At 41.5% G+C, this 21,737-nt stretch overlaps 1 protein-coding gene across 8 annotated transcripts in view; it reads left to right on the top strand.

Moving 5' to 3' along the window:
- The window catches only part of TUB (TUB bipartite transcription factor), a 134,454-nt gene extending 113,292 nt beyond the window's left edge, over positions 1-21,162 (top strand). For 5 of the 8 annotated variants that reach the window (XM_077179849.1, XM_077179845.1, XM_077179846.1 and 2 more), the window contains 9 exons: positions 5,862-6,029; positions 10,305-10,376; positions 11,286-11,407; positions 12,194-12,385; positions 12,962-13,074; positions 14,067-14,181; positions 18,935-19,033; positions 19,427-19,598; positions 20,012-21,162. In XM_077179849.1, the coding sequence (XP_077035964.1) occupies positions 5,862-6,029; positions 10,305-10,376; positions 11,286-11,407; positions 12,194-12,385; positions 12,962-13,074; positions 14,067-14,181; positions 18,935-19,033; positions 19,427-19,598; positions 20,012-20,145 (1,187 nt within the window). In that variant the 3' untranslated portion in view covers positions 20,146-21,162. The remainder of the gene's footprint in view (positions 1-5,861; positions 6,030-10,304; positions 10,377-11,285; positions 11,408-12,193; positions 12,386-12,961; positions 13,075-14,066; positions 14,182-18,934; positions 19,034-19,426; positions 19,599-20,011) is intronic. The other 3 variants (XM_077179851.1, XM_077179847.1, XM_077179848.1) reach the window with 1 other exon arrangement.
- Positions 21,163-21,737: the final 575 nt, after the last annotated feature.

The following is a 21,737-nucleotide window of genomic DNA, read 5'->3' as shown; positions in this document are numbered from 1 at the left end:
CTTTTAGCTTTGCAATCACTGCAGGTTTGTCTCCACTCTGAGTGTAACCTTTGTATGTCCTGTAAATGAGCAGGATGAATGCTGAGGGGTAAGTGCACTTAACATGCTAAAATAGCATTTTAAAGGTTTTTGTTAGTATTTAGCTATAGTGGACCTTCCCTTTCTAAGCGTAGCCCAGCTCTTTGTGCTTTAAGAAAAAAGAGCACTTAGACCAGATCCTATGAATAAGAAGCTAATTCAGAGCAAAAATTGTTGAATTATACATGAGTAGCTGTTGAAGCTGTAGTGTAATGAGTGCACTCTGGTTTTAGATGTGTAATGCTTTTTTAAGTGGCTTGAAGAGTGATGAAGCTGTGATCAGAACAATGTGCTGAAGACAAACGTGAGAGAAATATCAGGTTTAATGAGGTTACACTGGCAGAGGAAAAGGAATGTAGCTAACTGCTCATGTCAGTGCACTTTGTAATTCTCTGATGGGTAACATGGTATTCAGCAATTTTTTCTAAATCTGTGATTATTACTGGTATTTCTTAATGGCAGTATGCACTGTGCACTGTGCCTATTTTTAAAAAGAACCATAATTTTTGTGGGACAGAGCCTGGAACTGCAGTAAATTGATGACATTTTGTAGTAGCTTAGCTCATTAAACTGATATTTCTGAAAGCTTCAGTCTCACAGTTTATTGCTTAGCAAAATATTCAGTATTGGAAAAAAAACCCCAGATGTAACAAATGCATATGTAAAATGGTTGTCTTTCAAATGGAGATGGTGGATCAAATTTTGGTTTGATTTGTGGCAGATTGGGGTGATTCAGGATAACAGTGAACCCCATGTACAGCATCACTGGGTGGTTCAACAGAAAATTCATGCAAATTAGTAAAAATATTTGCAGCAGGAACCTATGAAAAGTATGCACCCTACATAATATTACAAAACCAGAGCATGTTTAGCTATCAAAGGTCCTGATGAGTCTTTAAAAAAGGAGATTCATGAAAGTATTACAGGTACATAGTGGTGTCGTTACTTTGTTTGGAAAGGTTTACAAAGAAGTTGATAAATATACAGGATAAAATGAATTTTTTGGCTGAGTGCAGTGAATGGGGCAAATCAGGAAGAAAAAAATGGAACTTTAAAAAAAACCCAGAAAAGCATGAGAAACAGGAGTTAATACAAAGTGAAATCTGAAATGAAAATTCAGGAATCATTCTGTGAAAATCATTGGTGGTTGCTTGGGTTTGGTTTCTCTTCCCAAAGCTCTTGCACTTAGACTATGTAAGTACATTCTAAGAAAATTCTAGGAGATTCTGCTCTGAGCTGCCATGGACAACATAAATGAAGATTTCTTTCTCATCGGTGAAATCAGAACCTGGATGTGTTTAAAATATCAAAATAAACAATAATTTCACAGCAATTTTATTTGAAATGCAAGTGGTACATTGTGCATTTCCTGCTGACTTTCTGGGAGCCAGGAAGCCGAGGAGCAGCTCTGACACACAGAGCTTTTCCTGCCAGGGTGGCTATTCCATGTTTTGATTTGGTTGGCTTCTCCCATGTTTCCTCTCTCTCTTTCACGCCTGTCTGAGTGTTTTGATTTGTGCATCCTGTCCCCTTTTCCTATGTAACAAGCAGCTACATTAACACTGGCTGGCTCAGAAAGCAGCAGCAGTTGTAGGGAAGGAGCATCATTTCTCACTGTAGCACTTCCTTTCTGATGGGGGGAGGGAAGTCCATGTAAAGTAGATTTATCTCAGCTTCCCTGGGCACTAAATAAAAAGGGTAGGATGAACAACAAGTGAATTCCTGTAATTTCTAGATCTGACAAACCTTTCAGGCTGTGCTTTGGCAACACATGAATTTGATTGTGAAGAAGTAATTTTGACCTCCTAAGGGTAAAGGTTTATGAATGTATAGTTCCTATTTACTGTTTTAGATTGCATCAAAGTAAGTATAGAGCTTAGTGCTCAAGTATTTGCTTTTATTGTCCTGATTTGGTGCTAGCAATAGTCCAGTGGAGGTTTGGACTAAATCACCTCTAGACATCCCTTCAAAAAAGAATTTCTATTTGCTCCCTTTCCCTCTGAACAAATCCCTTTGTAATTTTGCAGTTGCTTGAACCCCTGTCAGTGGATGCACAGCCCCTAGGAATATAATGGGAAGTGGCTTAGAAAATATTGACAGCGGGGTTTGCTTTAAGCCAGGTTCTCTAAAGGATGGAAGCTCTTTGTTCTGGTGTCAGATCTCCCTGGGATTCCCTGTCCTTGACCTCAGAGCAGGCCATCCTTTGAAGGGCTGTGCTGCCATTCCCCAGTTGGAGGGAGAGCTGCTCTGCAGAGGTCTTGAGTAGCATTTGCACCCACACCACTGGGTGTTATCCACGTGGATGTGACTCCTTTGTCAGAGCAGTAACTGAGCTCAGGAAATGTGTGTTCCTTTCCAGAGGGCTCCTGCCTGACCTTGGTCAATTCTTCAGGTCTGTCCTGCAAAGGGCAGATCATTTTATTAATCATATTCTTAGTCTGTGAGCAGTGTGCCCAGCTTCATCCATCAAACTTGTCCCTTAAACGCTCTATAAAATGAGAACAAGAACTTCCCTGTCCTGCAGCTCTGCATTTGTAAAGCAGAATTACTTGTTTTCTATGCTATGTTCCTTCCCTGATACGTAATCTTTTTTGCCAGCCAGGAGTTTAGATTACCAGCTTTTAACAGATTGGTGCTGCCTATTTATAAATATTGTCCAGAAGATTTAGGTCTAAGAGAATACGGGCATTGATGAATAGTAGTTTGCAGGCTATAAATGCCAGCAGTGCTCTTTTACTGATGCTTTTCTTTTTTCGCTGGTATTGCTTTGTTTTCCTTTCTGGTACCTCTGGTTTTCATCTGAGACATGATCATGCTAAAGTGTACCAAAAGGCCTTTTCTGAAGGCACTGCTATTCTGAGGGTTGTTCCAATCTTCTTCTTTCCTCTCTGCCCTCCTTCACATTTGCCTCTAAAAAATTCCCCTTTTTTCTTAGCAGGTATTCAAGGCTGTCTCTGTCAGACATTCTCTCTATCTGATTTTTGGGAAGCACTGTGAAAAAATGCTGATCATAGCAATTAAAACTCTTTTGGCACAACCCACTCAGCTTCTTTGCCTCTTTTGGCCATGTCCTTAAGCACAGAAACTAGAGATGAGTGGTTAGTTTTATTACACTGAGAACCAATCTTCTAGGGAGTGGATGAAAAGGACAAAGAGGGGGAGAGATGCCCCTTGAATATCATGGTTGCACAAGCTTGGAGGTGTTTTCAGACATTTGGTAAGTGGTGGCAAAGCTGCCTTTTGAGCTATGGCTTACAAAGATGCACTTATATCTCATGATATAGAAAAATGTGTATGTATGCCTGCATTTAATCCCATTTTACACATGCATGTGTAGCTACAAAGATTACGCACACACACAAGTATTAACTAGCTAAAGCTGCATTTGCACCTAGAGTGTTCTAATGCAGCAGAGGCTTTTTTTTTTCCTTTTTTTTTTTTATAATCCTCTCTGTCTTGCTACATATTTCATTCCCTTAAATGTGCTCACCAGTGGAACCATTCCTAATGCTTAATAACACACACTACCAGTGATGCACTCTTCAGAACACTGAAATTGATTTTTCTTCTCTAAAACTGTAACCTGCCAGTGCAGCCTTTGTCCTGACTCCTAATAATACACGATGTTCCTGACAGCATGGGATGTGAGTGCAGATGTTCTGCAGGCACTGGGGAAAAATCAGCCTCAGTGCAATCTCCAGTGCTGCTGAAGGCATTTCATTTGCTGCAGATCAATGTCTGCTTTGAAGAGGAATAATTAAGGTGTTTTGTTCCTTCTGAAAAGTGCTTTCAAAATTAGGTTTGTATCATCCAGTGCTTAACAAGGGGCTAGGTATGATATGCATGAGGCATCTTGTTAAACTCATGCATGCTTAACACTTTTGAAATTCAGAGTATTGAGGTAAGAACCTATCTTTAGGCAGCAACTGTAATGATAATGCTGTAATAATATTGTAAAGCTGTTAAAAATACCACAGAGGATCTGAGCAGCTACTTGTCTGTTCTAGAGCACCTTTGCAGTGGTGCTTCTCCTAGGATAAATTTTAAGATAATGCAGTTCTTTCACTGCTATATTATACCTGCAGCACAGAAGATGATACTGTTCATTCTGTATCATGCAGAGCTTCTTCTGAAATTGTCATCCTAGCAAGGTCACAGAGACATTTCCATGGACTTTATCTAGCCCTTCAAGGTTGGATGGAGAGATTATTTATTTGCTGTTAGTCGTTGTTGTTAGTTTTGCTGCAAGTGAATCAGAATTTGCAGGCTTGGTGCAGGAATTGCCAGGGCCTGTGTAATGCAGATGAAGCAGTAACTCCTTGTGGTCTTGAACTCTGTGGGTTTAACACCTCTGCAGTGTCAGACTGCATCTCTGTCAGACTGTTGGGTGACTGCACAGCCAGTGCTGTTCCTGGGGATATGAACCACTCTTCTTCCCACTTATGCTTCATATTGCAGTGGCAGTGACAGCAGATATTGCAAAGTACAGTTAAGCGTGCTAAATGTATAATCCAGCTGTCTTTTAATGCAAGTTGACAGCTGCTGGCAAAGCAGGATGAAATGGTATTCTTGGAGACTTCTGCTACAGATCACAGTCCAAAAAAAATCCCAATCCCTGCAGCTCCTTCTCACAGGGTTTATTCAGCTCTGTTTGGTGTGAGAAGCACCATATTCCTTTACTGAATTAGCTTTTTGTAGTGCTTGCTGACTCTCCACAATGTTGCTTGCTTATTAACAAAAATTGCACAACAGCAGCAGTATACAGCTCATGCTATTTATTATATCTATGAAGTGAAAATATCTATATCATGAAAATATTACTATTTTTATAGATACAGAAATGCATTTTTATATAGCTGATTTAGTAACATATTCCAGCTCTGTGTCTTCACTGAGAGCTGAAGTACATTTGCAGGCTGATGTTTTACCTCGTTGCCCTGAAGAAACAAAATGAAGTTGGCTTGTGGTAAGAACACCTCCCCGCCTGTTATTTTCTTTTTCTCTCTTTGGAGGTGATTTACAGCCATAAGGAGGTAAATAATTTCTTTCTGGCTGTGCTCAGGAGTCACAGGATCACAGCATGGGAGGCTGGAGGTGCCTCTGGGCACTGTCTGGTCCCTCATCCCTGCTCACAGCAGGTTGCTCAGGACCTGGTGCCTGGTTGGCATTTAAGCATCTCAAGAGGATGAAGGCTCCAGGGAATATGTAATATCTTCCTTATAGTTTTGCTCTGATGTATTAAATGTATGGCAATTTTGCTAACTCAAAGGGTGTATTTAGGCTTGTTAATATGCTGCCCCTCTGTTGGATACACTGCCAGATCTACTTGTGAATTTTCTGGGTTTTTGAAGCTTTAAAGTATTTCATGACAGCAGCGGTGTTTATATGGGGATATGGCATAACCCAGGACTCAGGTTCATCTGTTTCTGGATCATTTGTGTGCCCTTATTAAAATTTTATCTGTTTTCTTTATCAGTTCTCTCCAGTGTGTTTCTTTTCTGCTTAGTTTTCAGTGTTTCTGGTGCATGGGGCAGGTGTGCTTTGGGGTGAGGAGGGCACCAGTGAAATCCTGATCCTCTCCTGGAGATTCTCCACTGCAGTATGTGGGAAGCAAAGTGTTTGCTTGGAGGCTAGCTTGGTCTTGTTTAAGTCTAGAAATATTATTGAGTGTGAACATCCAATCTGTGACTCCTAGAAAAGCTGCTGGTTTTGTGAGTGAACAATTCTCTTTGCATTAACTTCTTGACACAAAGACAACCAAGGCTTTTGCTGCTGTCTCACAGGGATTGATGGCCCAGCTGCTTTTCAAGATGATGTTCAGAAGATAGGAAGTCAAGTGCAGATTCTCACTGTTGGACAGTCTAGCCATGATGAAGATGATGGTGACAAAGTGGCTACTGGCCAACAACAGCAAAGCAAGCAAGATCTTAGAACAGCAATGCAGAAGAAAGGTAAGTAGCTAAAGCTTCCTTCATGTTCTCACTGCTTGCTTGATGGACATTGACTCAATTTCCTATTCTCACTGTCAGCCCAAGCCTAAGCACAGTTTGTTACTTCTGGGTGTGCTCTCCTCAGAGCCTGTTAGGCTCTGTTCTGTTTCCTAAAAAAATCCAAAACCCCAAACCTAAAAAAATATAAAACAATGAAGTTCTCTCTTGTCTCAAGGAACAAGAGCTCTGCAGGCTCTCAGGGATAACTTCCCCATCTGCAGTGCAGTGCCATTATTAAGGTACAGGCAGATGCCAATGCTCACATCCATCTGTTCACATTTTTATAATGTACAACTCTGGAAATCACTCACTTGATGGTTAAAAACCAGCATGAAATAGCAACATTCAAACTAGAATATTCATTTTAGTGGTGCAGTCAGTTACACACTGTTCATGCTTTTGTAGTGTCAGTTCAGGGTTGCAGAGGTGAAAAGTACACCACATTCTGCAGCATTTCCCACGCAGAGTCCTCAAATGTTCTGGAATTTCTTTTTCTTTTTCCAGAGGCATGCATGCTTTGGGAGATAGACTGTGTATGTACACATTCATGCATCTGCCTCTTCCTTCCTGCACTGTTATCTCCACTTAGACACGAACTGTAGGAAGGAAAAAATAAAAATCCCCCAACCCTCACAAAGCCTTTTCTGAAGACATTTGCTTTGGAGTTGTTCTTCTTCAGTGTACAGCTTTTGAAGCAAAGATGGCTCAAGCCAAGAGTGCTCTGATGCTTTAAGAATAACCTCTTTGTGTATAAAGAGCAAAATGTAAGTGCAAACTTGACTCGTGTAGAATGGACTATTCATACCTAAATGCTGCCTCTTGTCTGCAGAGCAGTTCTCACTAGGATTCATTTTTTCTGGGACATTACCCTGCAGATGTGAGCAGCTCCAACTGAAATGGGCAGATTTTCTCCAAGTGTGCTATTTCCTGGGCATTTGAGTTGCAGGGGTGTTGGGCATGACTAACAAGTTCTGATCTGTGTGGTGATTGTGTTGCCTTAGACCATGGCTCAGAATATTTAATTATTAGGCACATTACTAAACTAAAGCTGATTGACTTAAAAAGTACCCACAGAATTTGCAAATTAGGTCACAGCACTCAGATTTTTACTCTGGGGGACACTTCTCCTTTTGATGGCTTTTTGCCAGGTTATCATATATTTTTATTCTCTCCAAATTTGTGTTTATTTTTAATAGAAACAGAGAGTGGAAATTTTTTGGTTTGCTTCTGTATATTCTCAAATATATGATACAATCTTTTTTACCAGGTCTGAGTATACTCCTGCTCAGAACAGACACTGCCAAGAGTGAACCACTAGTGTGTTTCAAGTTGAGGCAAGGGGGACACTTTTATTTAAATGTGAATGCTGAGGTTTATTCATTTATATTAACAGCAGAGCTATGCTGGGTGAGACACAAAGACATTAAAATAATGCCAGCAGCACCTCTGTAAATTATTTTTATTATGTGTGTATTGTTTGCTGCTTGATACTAGCAGAGGATGCTTGTTTTGAGAAAGTTTTGAGTATCCCACCATTCATGTGGTACTTTATGCAGAAATAAAGCTCCTCATGTGGCTTCCCACTGCCACTTCACTGTTTGTGGCATGTCCTTACTGGTATGTCACCTGAACAGTTTTAGAGTTGCTGTCTCCCATCAAGGCTTCTCTTGCATGGAATAGGAGCAGAAGAAGAAGTGCACAAAGATAAGGCACTGCAGAAAGGCACCTGGGGGCCCTTGTCCATGACAAGGTGAACAGGAGCCAGCAGTGCCCGGGCTGCCAGGAGGGACAGCTGTGTCCTGGGGGCTTCAGGTACAGCATCACAGCCAGGCAAGGGAGGGGATTGTCCTGCTCTGCTCTGCGCTGGGGCAGCCTCACCTCCAGTGCTGGGGGCAGTTCTGGGTGCCACGGCATAGCAAAAACATTAAACTGTTAGAGAGTGTCCAAAGGAGGCCATGAGGATGGTGAATGTCAGGAGGGGAAAGCGTAGGAGGAGTGGCTGAGGGCATGTGGTCTGTTCAGCCTGGAGAAGAGGACACTGAGGAGAGACCTCATTGTGGGCTTCAACATCCTCATGAGGGGAAGAGGAGGGGCAGGCACTGATCTCTTCTCTGTGGTGACAGTGACAGGATGCAAGGAAATGGCCTGGAGTTGTGTCAGGGGAGATTTGGGTTGGATATCAGAAAAAGGTTCTTCACACAGAGGGTGCTTGGGCACTGGAACAGCTCCCCAGGGCAGTGGTCACAGCACCAGCCTGGCAGAGTTCCAGAAGCATTTGGACAGTTCTCTGGGCCACACTCTTGGGGTGTCCTGTGCAGGGCCAGGAGCTGGACTCCATGACCCTGAAGGTTCTCTTCCAACTCAGCTTATTCTGTGATTCTGTGAAATGCTAACTGGTCTCATGGCAAAAGCTGAATCCCATTGCATTTGCATAGCCCTAGTTCATGCCTGTTCTGCTCTTTGGCACTAACCTGGTGGAGAGAAACTTCTCTTAGCACGTGTCTCTCCTTCCCCAGTGAGTCAAGCTCTGTAACAAGACAAGAGGTTATAGGCTACCGAGTGTGAAAAGAATATGCCACTTGCAAGAAAATGCCAAATGTTTTATTTGATTTCTCCATCTGTTGGAAATTGCCATCCTAGAATAATTTTCCTCCTGTAGGAAATATTCATCCTTTTAATTTCCAAAGTGTTAATCTCTAGTGTTCCTCCCTAGCAAATGAGTCACTAGGACAGAGTCAGACTTCCATAAGTTTTAACACTGAATAACTAACTTGTAGTCCTCACACTTATCAGTTTCCAATATGTCTCTGTAAAGGGCATGGAATGAGCAATTGGGTCTTAGTTCTTTGCCACCTGAAGTTTTGAGATTTAGGGAGGGGATCAGTTTAATTTCGGGATTCCATACCAGGAGCTCCCTGAAGCATTTTTCCCTGCAGGTTGTGAGCACAGATGTTTCTAAGGCTGGCACAGAATTTTCCTCACTAAAGTGTTGGTGGTGAAATAGTGAGCACAGGTGTGGAAATAAACCAGTTCTGCCTGTGGATATGAATTATGGCTTTATTGTGCAGCTGCCAGCTGAGGAGATGGACTGTGTCCATTACCCATGCATAGAGCCTAGAACATGATTGTCCTTATTAAGAAATAATGCTTGTGATTAATGAGTGTGGGATTAATAATGAATGAATTCTACAGGCTTTGAAAATATCTGTTGACCTGTGAACTCAGGCCTCCCTTGCAGAAGCAGCTGCTATTGAAAGGTTTTGCTGTTGTGCTCTGTGGTGTATGTCAGCACTGGGGGAGCTGAAGAAGTGGATAATGAGACCTTCACAGGGCAGCTGAATGCAATGCAAGCATTGCTGATGCTCCTGGCTTGCTTTTATACCCTCACTCTTACTACTCTGGTGGTGTTTCACTCTCCAGTGTGCATCTGGATATTCTAAAGAGGCATGCACTGAAGTTACTGGAAACAGCAATAAAAACAAAAAGTATTTTACTGCCTTTTTTGCCGTCTTTTTCTTCATCTTCATCATTTTGGAACCTACAGTTCCAAAATTTGAACTGAAGAAAACCATTACTGAGTCTATGTCTGCTGTTTATATTTCTGTACATCAGTTTGGTTTCCTGTCTGCTTCTGACAGACCAAGTTAATATTTTAGAAGACTAAACTACAATAAAATAAAATCTTTATGCGTATCCCTGGAGCTCCCAGAAAAACAGTTTAGAGAGCCAGATTTCATCCTTTGATGATGAGGATGCAGTAGGCACAGGGACTGAAGTACAATTTAGGCCATCTGAATATGAATCTGAATACTTCTTTCAATGTTACTGACTCAATATTGTGTAGAATCTGTGTGTATCACTTATGTCAGTCAGGTTTGAGGGTTTTTATTTTGTTAGAGTTCCAAAGTAGGCCCAAGCCCCACCATGCAGTGCACATCATGCACAGAAGCGTTGGTGGCACAGCTGCTCAGTGTGAATGATGTTTGCTGAAGCCTCAGCTCTGTGACCCAGGGCTTTTTCACTTTATTCAAGGTACTGAAAGTGAAGATCACAGCAGGTATAAGCAGGTAGAAGGTGAATTTGATGGTGCAGTGCAGAAATTGTGAATCCAAGCAGCAGCTTTGTGGCCCTATCCCAGAAGTCTTTAGCCCTGTGTGGAGTCCTCTTGCCAGGTTACGCTTGTTCACTCAATGAAGGGTTTGCAGAATCAAACCCTTGGATTTTTTCCTTTCCCAGATCCCCATGCAAATACATCCTGGTCCTCTTCCACCTCCCAATCCAGTCTTGTCGCCCTGGATCATGTTCCTGGTGAGTACAGAAGGAAAAAGTTAATTATGTCCATGCTGCTTGGCTCTGGAAATCTGCATTTCATTTATCCTTCTACATTGGACTTACCCATAATGGGAATTCTGGACCAAGGGATGTTTTGGTTTTTTTTTAAAGGATAGAATATAGCCTGTAATATATGGAATTTAGAGAGCTTGAACCTGGATATGGGGTGGCTTCATCTGCATGATACTCTTTGAAAAACTAGGCCTGGCAAATGTCCCACCATTGATGCTTTTTGCTGCTAAGACCTATTTGATGTTTCAAAGTTGTGTTTCCCTTTGAAATGTCTGAGGTTTTGAATTCCTGTAAAGTCAAATTTTCAAGTGCTATAAGGCAGTTCCTTTGGCCTGGGCTGATAGTATTCTTTACATGAATTAAGATGTAGGAGAACATTTCCTTGATGTGAATGTTTCTTCTCGGTCTAGGATGTGCTCTTCAGCAGATCACACAGCTAAAAGTGTGCTGTGCAAGGGCTTGTATTTTAATTGTGAGGGTTTCCAAGTGGCTGTGCCAGGTTGTCCTCTCAGCTCCAATTCCAGCTTGATGATTTTGTGTTGTGTTTGAAGTCCTTGATTGGATGAAGGTGATCTGAATTTAGTTCTTGACCAGATATTTGCTCCTGTGTCACTGGGTAACTTGATCCTTGATCTGTGGAATGGAAACCATGATGTTTCCTGTCTCATTCACTTGAATGTTTAGGCTTCTCAGGAGAGCTGCTGTCTGACCCATGTGTTCATGGTCTGCCTCACACAGTGAACCACTCTCACACACCCCCTCACTCACCTGTGAGCCTCAGGGTGCAGCAGTCTGATAAGTGGTGTTTTACAGCAGGTATGGGCAGCTTTAATCTATCACTGTTTGGTATAAGTGTGCTGTTTTTCTCCTCAGGCATTTCAAGTAGCATGAATTTTGATGAGGAAGAAGATGAGGAGGATGAAGACAGCTCCAGTTCTTCACAGTTAAACAGTAACACCCGGCCTGGTTCTGCCACAAGCAAGAAATCCAATAAGGTAAGGGGAGAGTGCTGAAGAAGGGGTGTGCAAGCTGCCATGAACTGCACAATTTCAGGGTGCACCCAGGACAGGCCTGGCTTTCTTGTTCTGTGTTTAATATGCACTAGAGTCTCTCCAAGGTGATTTACTGTGATACCTCTCAGGCTTTGCAAGAGCAAGCAATGAAAATAATGACTTGGAGAAAAGAATGGCAAATATTGCCTGAACTTGAATGAAGAGAGAGGGAAGCAGTAAATATTTACCTTTCTCCCTCCTGCAGGTGCTCAGAAGGATCTTTTGTTTCTATTGACTTTTTCTGGCCATTTTCCCACCCTGTTCTCTCTGCTACAATCTGAACATAAAATAAGACTTCAGCTGGTTCAAATATTCTAAATCACAAGCTCTTGCTAAGCCAGTTAATGATGCCCTGCTCTTTTATATACTGCACTGACTTCCCATCTTTGTTAGATCTCTCTGGAGCTTAAACTCTTGCTCCCTATCCCATTCCTTCCTTCCATCAAAGGTCACCCCTATCCTTGAGCAGGGCCTTTCTGACAGGAGGAGTGTGGTGGGATGGGAAGGTGTGAGCCAGGGTTTGCTCTGTAAGCCCTCTACAGCATTCTGTCTGTGCAGCCACCCTGTTCTGCTCCACCAGGTGGGTCTGTACACAGAACACCAGCAAGACAATATGACCCTTGGTTTGACTTTTTTAAAGTGCAGCTTCTATCAAATGCTGTTCCTTTGTGCTTATAACCTTGTTGTAAATGGAAAATAAAAAGCCCTGAATCTTGCTTGTTGTTTTAGGAAGTGGCCTCAGCTCCCAGTCCTTCCACAAATGAGCCTCTCATAGATGTGGATGACCTGGAGGAGTTTGCTGTCAGACCTGCCCCACAGGGGGTCACTGTCAAGTGCAGGATCACAAGAGACAAGAAGGGAATGGACCGAGGGATGTACCCTACTTATTACCTCCACTTGGAAAGGGAGCATGGTAAAAAGGTCATAACATAACTTGAATGGCATACCAGTTGCATCTGAATATTAAAAAACAAAATTAATGAAAATCTGAAGGAGTCTTACAAAGAAAATGTAATCTTATATTTTGAATACATTTTTGCTTTTGCTAGATTGACCCTACATTCTTCCCAAAGCCAAACAACAGTATCCCTTTCTTCCACTGCCTTTCTTCATATGTCTGATCTTTGGCCTTAAATAATCCATGCATGGCACCTTTATGTGACTGCCAGGAATTGAGGCTCTCTGCATTCTGTGGCCTGAAAAGCATCTACTTTCAATTCAGCTGGAAGAGCCAGAGCAAGCTGGAATGAAACATTTAATAAAATAGATCAGATTTAATTATTTAAACCATAAATAATGGAATGAGTGGTTGAGAAGTCATTTTCCCTTACCAGATTTTTTTTTTCCTGGTTTTGCTAAATCCCAGGAGATCTTCTGCTACTTTGCTAGTGATGCTTGAAGACAGAAAAATTGCTTATGGTTTGCTTATATCAAAGTAGGAAGTGGTGTGTGCTAACCCCCTTAGCATTCTAGAATGTGTTTTTTTGCATTGCTTAGGTGTTTCTGTTGGCTGGAAGGAAACGAAAGAAGAGTAAAACCTCTAATTACCTCATCTCTATAGACCCAACTGACCTGTCTCGGGGTGGAGAGAGTTTTATTGGAAAACTGAGGTAAACACTGATAAGTCTAGGATATAAAAATAAAGATAATTTCTTTATATAATGCAAAGTTCATTTGATATTAAGAAGCCTGTAATTCACTGTCCTCTTAGTTAGAGGCTTGACTACATCATGTGATCGTGGTCTTAAAGATCACCAGTATCCAAGGCATGTTTTCAAAAATGTCTCAAGTACTTACAGGATCACATTTTATTAAAAGTCAGCAGGACTGAAGCTCTTAAGTGCTCAAAGACCAAATTCTCAAGGGTGTACCGGCACACCTTATCTTAATGGGATTTTCAGAAGTGCATGAGTACATTGTGTCTAGCCTCTATTGATATAAATACTTTGGAATGCACTGTTACACAGTCTGAAAATCCCTTTGGTTTTGCCTGCTCCTCAAGATCCAAATTAGTTATTCACAGGTAGTGGAACTATTTCAGAGCCACGTGTTCCTTTTCTGTCTGTCCCCACGTTGTACAGCCAGTCTGCTGTTGATCCCTCCGTGGAGCCTCTGGGTGTGTGTTCAGATCATCTGTGCCTGCGCTGTATTTTGCTCTCCTTTCCATTGCAATAGGAAAGATTTGATCTCACTAATGGCTTTATAAAAGTCACTCCCTATATTCTAACAGAGTTTAGTAGTCAGGTAAGAAATCAGATGGTTTTGGAGCGAGTAAGTGTATCTTGGAACCAAGCAGACCCACAAAATAACCCCACCCGAGTGTTTCCTTACAGCTTTCTTGTGTTTCCTAATTTGCAAGATGTTATCAGAAATCTCCAGCATGATGATAAGGGACCTTTAGTATACACTTCTGTACTGTACCTTTACATTTTTGTCATTTTGGCCTTTAATCCAGGAATGGCCATGTAGCTGGGATTAGAAATAACAACTCTCTGTACCCAATATTTGCCTTTCCTCTGGGGCCACAGTTAAGTAAAGGATAGATGTCTTCAGCAGCATTGCTGACAAATGGTGATTGGATTTTCCATTTTTTTTTTGATAGATCAAATCTTATGGGAACTAAGTTTACAGTTTATGACAATGGAGTAAATCCAATGAAAACAACATCCAGCCTGGAGGCGAGTACCCTGCGTCAGGAGCTAGCTGCTATTTGTTATGTAAGTACTGCTCACAGGCACAGCGTGCAGGAGGGGCAGCTCACTTTCTGAAGCAGCACACTGAATTTCCTTCTCACTTAGCATTATGTAAATCAGCATTCAGAGTTTGATGTAACCAGGCAGCTGATCTCCACCAGAGAAACCAGGAGGCTCAGTGCAAAGTAGAGGTGAAAATTCTTGAGCACTGAACAGGGTTGCCCAGTTCTCACCTTTGGTGAGAAGGGAGTGTTGGAGTTCTTACATCACTTGCTAGAAAGGGTAGGATCACAGCCTGCAGGCACCACCTTAGGGAACCTCCTGAACTGAGAAGAGTTGTACACATGGCATTACTGCTCTAAAGTATGATTGTTTGTTATGGTGTTTTGGAGGCCTCTCTGATCCAAACTATTGGTAGCTGACAGCTAGGTCTGCAGCAGCTGAGATTGGGATAAAAACTCTAAAACTCATATTTACCAGGAAAAAACCCAAGTAAAATCCAAAATTTGATTGAATGAAAGAAACCAGGCTCTTACAGGAGAGTAAGTAGCATTTGTCAGGAGCAATGCAGACAATCAAGGCTTGAAACACAGTTGCTCTTGTTTCTGGATTGCTGGATGAATAACCTTTGTGGTGAGAGTGTTCTTTCTGTTTAGAAATGTTTGGGCCCAAGAAACCTTTCCAGTGAAAACTGGTATGTACACTGCTACGGAAAGTTGTCTGGTATCACAAATCAACAGCTTTGATAAAAATATCCAAGAATGACTTTTCTGAAGAGTTCCTGCCCAGATCTAATAGGGATGCCTGGAAATCTGTAAGGCTGAGGTGCACCACATACCCCATGTATGCACAGAATGTGTTCCCAGAAGGGTGAGCTTTGGGCTGTGGGAGCAATGCATCTGGAAGGTTTCCATGAGCAAGGCAGCTGAGAGCCATCCCTTCCTTGCAAAGTGCTGGGAGTTCGGAAGGAGGGCAGTATTAGCTACCAGCACATTCTCTTCCTGCTGCTTAGGATGCAGTTTTAATGTGGCAGATGAGCAGATACATATCCATCCCTTCCTGTTGGATTTGAAATTCTGAGAATTAAAAAAAAAAAATTCAGCTTGCGCGATTTAAAATGAGACTCCAGGGTCTGAGGTCACTTTGACTGAAGTCTCAGTAGAAGCCTAGCAGAACATACATGTTTAATAAAGGTAGTTTTACTGGTTTATATAGGATGGCATTCCCTGGAGCCAGGCAACTAATCTGGTGCAAACTGGAAATGCAAAGAGAAAACCAAAGCCAATTTAAAAAAGTTACATATTGAGAAATGGAGGCATTGCTTAAGTCAACAACAAACGATACTTGAATGATGAACAATACCAAATAAAAAGCTGTTGTGGTCAGCAGAGGTAATTAGAAGTGTGGGTGTTGAAAAGAACCAAACCAGAGCCACTGTTTGGAGAATGGGGCTGAGATAAGCTGCTTTTGTATGTCTGTAATCAGCAGTTTGAAACGGGTACATTTGTATAAGAAAATTACTTGTTCCATTGATGTTTTGGTACTAATGGAGAAAGGCAGCAGGCTTGCAGGTGTGCTGTGGCCAGAGGACAAAAGGAAATTGGAATTGTATTTCATTTCAAACTAGCCAGGTTTGCTGAAGTGAGATTATTGTTCCTGGCTGCAGCAGAACCAGAGCAGAGAGTGCCGGGAAGAGCAGAGCTGAAACACCCTTGTCCTAAGGCAGTCTTTAATTCCTGCCCTGAGATTTCCCCTGCAGCAAAAGCTATAAAAACAGTACTTTGAAAGCACCACTATGCCTCTCACTGTCCCTCAGCTCATCTGAGCAAGTACCCATGTGGAGATCAAGCTGTACCCAACTTACTGAGCGTGACCTGCTTAATCATCTCAGCAGGTGTAATTTATATAGGCAGAAAGTGATGCTGCATCTGTGCCTGACTGTGGGATAAGTGTGGCGAGGGCTCTCTTTGGGAGCTCACCTTAAGCTATGTTTGAAGCCACAGGAACAGAGCTGGGCAGGGTTAGAGTTTCTTTGGGTGCTGTTGACCACTTTTACTCCCCTTGTGTTGGCAGCCCAGCCTATTAATAAACCTGCAGCAGCACCTAATGGCTGATTGCAGAATCGTTGGCAAAATTTATCCAGGAGCAGCAAGGAGCAACTGTGCCACTGGTAACAGGGTTTTCTGTGAGGGTTTTCAGGATTTTCTGATCCATAGGATCTCTCAGTTCAGTTTGTGTCAGATTCCAGGCAGTGGGCTCAGCTGATAGATGCTCTGAGGTGTTGTTCAGGTTTCAGTACAGTAGCAAGACTCTGTGTTCTTACTCAGGCCTCAATCACTTGCATTGTGCTCTTCCTGTGTTGTGGGTTCTGTGAGCTGAGCCTTCCTTGGAATGGTAATTTCTACAGAAAATATTAAGGACAGGGCCCAGCTGTGTGAAACAAGTCCAAGGAAGGGAAGTGGCTGCAAGAAAATGGGGGTGATAAAATTGTGAATCTCCTGGGAGCTGCTGGGATATTCACCTTGCTGCTTTTATCACGGCAGCTATTGCCACTAAAGCAACATGCTCACATAATTACTTGAAAGTATGTAATATTCTAAAGGCAGCCCTGGGGAGAGGCTCTTGCAGCCCAGTTTATTGTGAGGCTGACTGGATGGGCTAAGGCAGAGAGTGCAGCAATCCTGGGCTAAGTTCTGAGCTGATAAAAATCATTGGTGTCCTGGTTGAGTCAACAGGGCTCTGCCAGTGAACAATATTTGTGTTCCTGTGTAAGCAAAGACTGTCAGTGGCATTAGAATGATGTGAAATCAGAATTTGGTTTGTGTTCCCCTAATAATACCCTTTGTAGTCTGAAATTTCCACACACAAAAGAGCGGAGGAGGGAAATAAAAGAGAAGCAGGGAGTGAAGCAGGAGGTGAGGTAATTTTAATCATTTTCCTCACATATTCCATGTTTATATCATTTCAGTTTGGCACTGTGAGCCTAGCAAAAGGGTAGCATTTGCCAGCACAGTGTGTGATAATTGGTGATGGTAGTAATGTGCAACTAGTAACCATTCTCTTATCATGTGCCAGAGGTACCAATTTCAGTGTTTCTGAGTAAACCCAAAGAATATAGTGCTGTTTTTTTCCTCTGCTGGCTGGGAGGGAAGTGATTCAGCACTATTATTTAATTTTACCTTCAACAATGTCTTCAACCAGTCAGCATCTAAATTAATTATGTATAGCAGGACTGCAGCTTGAGGAGAAGAAAAGCTTGTAAGGCATAGCAGAGAAGCCCAAAATTGTCAGTACTTAGTGGAAAATAAGCATAAGCATGAATCTTTTCTTAGAACTTGTCCTCTGCTGAGCTGAGTCTCTCCTACTTATAAAATCTGCTGGCAGTCATATCAGTTTTCATCTTGCCATGATGCAGAACCAACTGAACTGATAACACGTTTTACTCTGCCAAAGGAGGGGACATAAATGATTCAGAAAAGAAGCAGAATCTTCCCATTAATGTGTAGAGTTAGGAAGATATATGAATATGCCTGGATTGCTTCAGGAGCATGCAGTAAAATAATCCAGTAGAGTTTCTCTTGCACGCATGCAAATCTTTAATGAGTTGTGGAAAATCTCCAGATGACTTGCTGGAACAGGCAAAGTTATTTCAAAGGTCTGATGATGGCAAAGCTGCAGGTATCTTAGGTGGGTATTTTCAGATGTTTCCAGTGGGTTGAGATGCATGGATTTTCGCTTGCAAAACTAGAGGTGTTTTAATAAGTTTAGTGTTCCATGAAATCAGGACATTTTAATTAAAAATGTAAAAGCAGAGACAGCTGAATTTGTCACTTTTAAATGTCCCAGGGGTAAAGCCACAGCAGCTGCAGCCTTGGGGGTCTGGTTCTTGGCATCCTGTGGTATGTTGCTGGGAACAATGGGAATGTTCTTCTTGAGATTCCTTAGTGCACCTCCAAGGCTCTTCATTTCAGTTTGGCAGATGGGGAAGAAAATACATGTGACTGAAAAAAAGCGATCACAAGACATGAGGAGATGGACTTCAAGGGGTCACTGCTTCATTCACTGGGTTAATGCTAAAATCAGGTTTTACTGGAAAATACTGCTCTTTACTTTTTCTGGTTCTCTTGAGAAAAGCTGGTCAGGAAAGCATCAGATCACTCTTAATGGAAGAATTTGTATTTTCTGTGGATTTATTTTTGCTGCCCATGTGGTTTCTTTACTTTCCTTGTCTTCATAGCTAGAAAATTTGCCTTCATGTTAATGTGTTCGGTTTTTTACCATGGTATCTCTAAGCAAACTTTGAAAACCACAGCACTGCTATCAGATGTTCTGACTAGCATTTTGTTTGCTTTTGTGCTGGCTCTAGAATAAATGGAGCTGATCCCATATATTTAATTTTGTCTCACATCAAAATGTGTGACTGCATTTTGTGATTTTTAAATTGAAACTACTTTATTTTGGGATCTGGCAGTAGCCAAACAATCTGGTTAATTCATATCCTTTCTTAACAAAGGGACTAAAAAAAAAATTATATTAAGGGTTGCTGGCAGCCAGTGTTAGGAGTGTTTTTGGAAACCTCTCTATTTCCATTTTTCCTGTTGTCAGAGCTTCTAAGACAAAGCTAGAATGTTTGGCAGTGCCAGTGAAGGTGGGAGTTTCAAGATGTTTTTTGAGTTGACTAACAAACAAGTTCCCTGGGCTGACACAGTGTCTCTCTGCTGAAAAAAATAACTTTAAAAATAAAGAGTATGATGAAATCTTTTCTAAACATTTTTAGGAAACAAATGTCCTGGGGTTTAAAGGACCTCGTAAAATGAGCGTGATCATACCAGGAATGAATATGGATCATGAAAGAGTTTCCATCAGACCACGAAATGTAAGTCTTACCAGCAGCCAGCACTAAAGATTACTTGAATTCTTTTTCAGGTAGAGTTGGGTTTTTTATTTGCATTTCTGAAGGTCTAGAAGTTAATCAAATGGTATTCAAACAATTGCAGAACAATGGGATGTGAGACTGCTTCTGTGACTCACAAAAGCTCTACAAATAAAGTATTTTGATAACAAAAGGTACAACTAACATTTATCAAACTGTGGAAAGAACTCAAATGCACATTTGCATTTAGATCCTCACAGTTCTCAGTTTCATTCAGTGCAGTTGTTTTGAGGGTTTAGCCTTTGGGCCAGGATTGATGAATTTTTTCTTCCCCGTTAATGTATTTTTTGTCACGTGAGCATGTTTAACTGAAGTGTGTATGTGTGGTGTGTGCAGGAACATGAGACGCTTCTTGCAAGGTGGCAGAACAAAAACACAGAGAGTGTCATTGAGCTGCACAACAAAACCCCAGTCTGGAATGATGACACCCAGTCCTATGTTCTGAATTTCCACGGTCGAGTCACCCAGGCCTCGGTGAAGAACTTCCAAATTATCCACGATAATGATCGTAAGTAGAGCTCTCTGCCTGCCAGTGTAGGAACAGCACCGTGGGCACAGTCTGGGAGGGATTCTGCCCTCACAGTTGTCATCTGAGCAGGTTTAATTGAGATCTGTATGAGAGGCTTCAACAGTCTATACAGAAGCCATCGTCTCCCCGTTCTTGCAAAAAGCACTTTTTATATGTGTCTTTTTTTTGACGCTAACAAGTCTTGCAACCCTTTATCACTCAAGCTGTCCCTGCTTCTCGCTCTGCTATCAGCACACCCACTTGCATGAATAAGTGCTGTGAAGTTTGATGAGTGAGCATGTTTGGGTGGTATTTCGTTGCTCTGGGACAGAGGGTAGGGTTGGATGCCTGCTTATTTGGTGAGGGCTGCAAACAACAGTAATGCCTTTTGCCTTTCCTGACCTTTCTGGCAGCTGACTACATCGTGATGCAGTTTGGCCGCGTGGCTGAGGACGTGTTCACCATGGACTACAACTACCCAATGTGTGCACTACAAGCCTTTTCCATTGCCCTTTCCAGTTTTGACAGCAAGCTGGCTTGTGAGTAAAGGGGCGTGGGTGAGCATCCTCTCGAAGGAAGCAGTTTGCCATATGATTCCCAATTCCTGCTGGTGTCGCTTATGGTCCATACTAAAAAGGTCAGGGAAAAATACAGTTATGGAGGACCACTCTGTTGCTGAAGAGAAAGTAAAAGGAATCTTCTAAAAATTCAGGACATTCAGGAAATACTATTTTCCTTTTTTTTTTTTCTCCTGTCATATTTTTCTGGAAGTGACATCAAGTTTTTGTAAATAGGAGTTGTCTCTCACGTCCCTGGTTGTGTTATGGATGTGTGCCATGATGTACTGTACCGTGGCTCCAGTAGCACCATGATAGTGGTGTCTTTTTTAAAAATCCAGAAAGGGAGGGAGCACTCCAAAAGTTTCTTTTTACATTTAAGAATCATTCCGAGGCTGCAATCGTACCTCAAGGTTGCATTCCTGCATCAACTAATCAGAGCTTCACATCATCCCGCATAAGAGAAAGATGAGGAAAAAAAGATGCACTTTTTTTTTCTTTTTTTTTTTGATTGTGCAAGGATCTCATGTAGTATAAAGCCGAGTCTGAAGGTTGAAAACCTCTACTGGACTGAACTTGATGCATTGCTATTGTACATGTAGTAGGGCATGATGAATTTTAATTGCAGTAGGAGGAAATGGAGAAGTGGAAAGCACAAAATAATGTTGCACAAGTCACTTGAATTCTAAGCTGTCATTATGTTTTAACATCTACATGCTTTTTAATTTGTTTCAAATGGAAATGTATTTGCAGTACAGAAAGGGAAAAGGAAAACATCTCGATGCCAAGAAAGCATAACTTATGTTGAATTTGGCATTTCATGGGCTGGGAATTTATATCCTTGTATTGCTGTGGTAATTCAAACACATATTTTGTATGAAGTGATATAAACAATTGGATAAAGGCACTCTGCAGAGAGTCTTATTATTTTGAACAGGCTGTGTAAAGCTGAGGAAGGTAAATGGAAATATTTTATTAAATTTGTCTGGCCTTTTGAGCTTTTACAATTTGTTGATCACATTTTTTGAACTTTGAGCAACAAACACTTTTCATATTTATTTCCCCTTGTAAGAATGCTTGAAATCGATTGAAACTGTGTATGTTGTTCTCTGATGTAAACGTGCCAGCTACTGAGCTAAATCCTTCTAGGCAAATCTAGTGTATGCTGCATACAAATGAGACACTGGCAGGACACAGAATAGCTTAAAATAGTGCAGATATTTTGCATCTCCATTTTTCTGATCTATCTGGAATATATAAACAAATACCATTTCAAAACAAAACACAGGCAAAGAACAAACCATGGTTATCTTCTCTCCTGAACATTTCAAAAGCCAGGAGCTGCAACTCGAAAGCACATTGTAAAAATAATGGTCACACATCTTTAAAAATAATGGTGTTGCTGCCATTTTCTGTGCAATGTTGTCCAGAGTGGCACACAGAGTAATAGAATTTATATGTTCACCAGAAGGATGTAGAAATATGAGTGAAGTAGTAGCTTTGTTTTATACTGCATGTATTCAGGGACTCCTTTTTATTCCTTATAAACTCTAGCACTGCACAACCAGAGATTATGTAATGT

The sequence above is a fragment of the Agelaius phoeniceus genome, chromosome 6, assembly GCF_051311805.1.
Source record: "Agelaius phoeniceus isolate bAgePho1 chromosome 6, bAgePho1.hap1, whole genome shotgun sequence".
Lineage (NCBI taxonomy): Eukaryota > Metazoa > Chordata > Aves > Passeriformes > Icteridae > Agelaius > Agelaius phoeniceus.
Note: the sequence above shows the minus strand (reverse complement) of the source record. Positions and strands in the feature narration are given on the sequence as shown.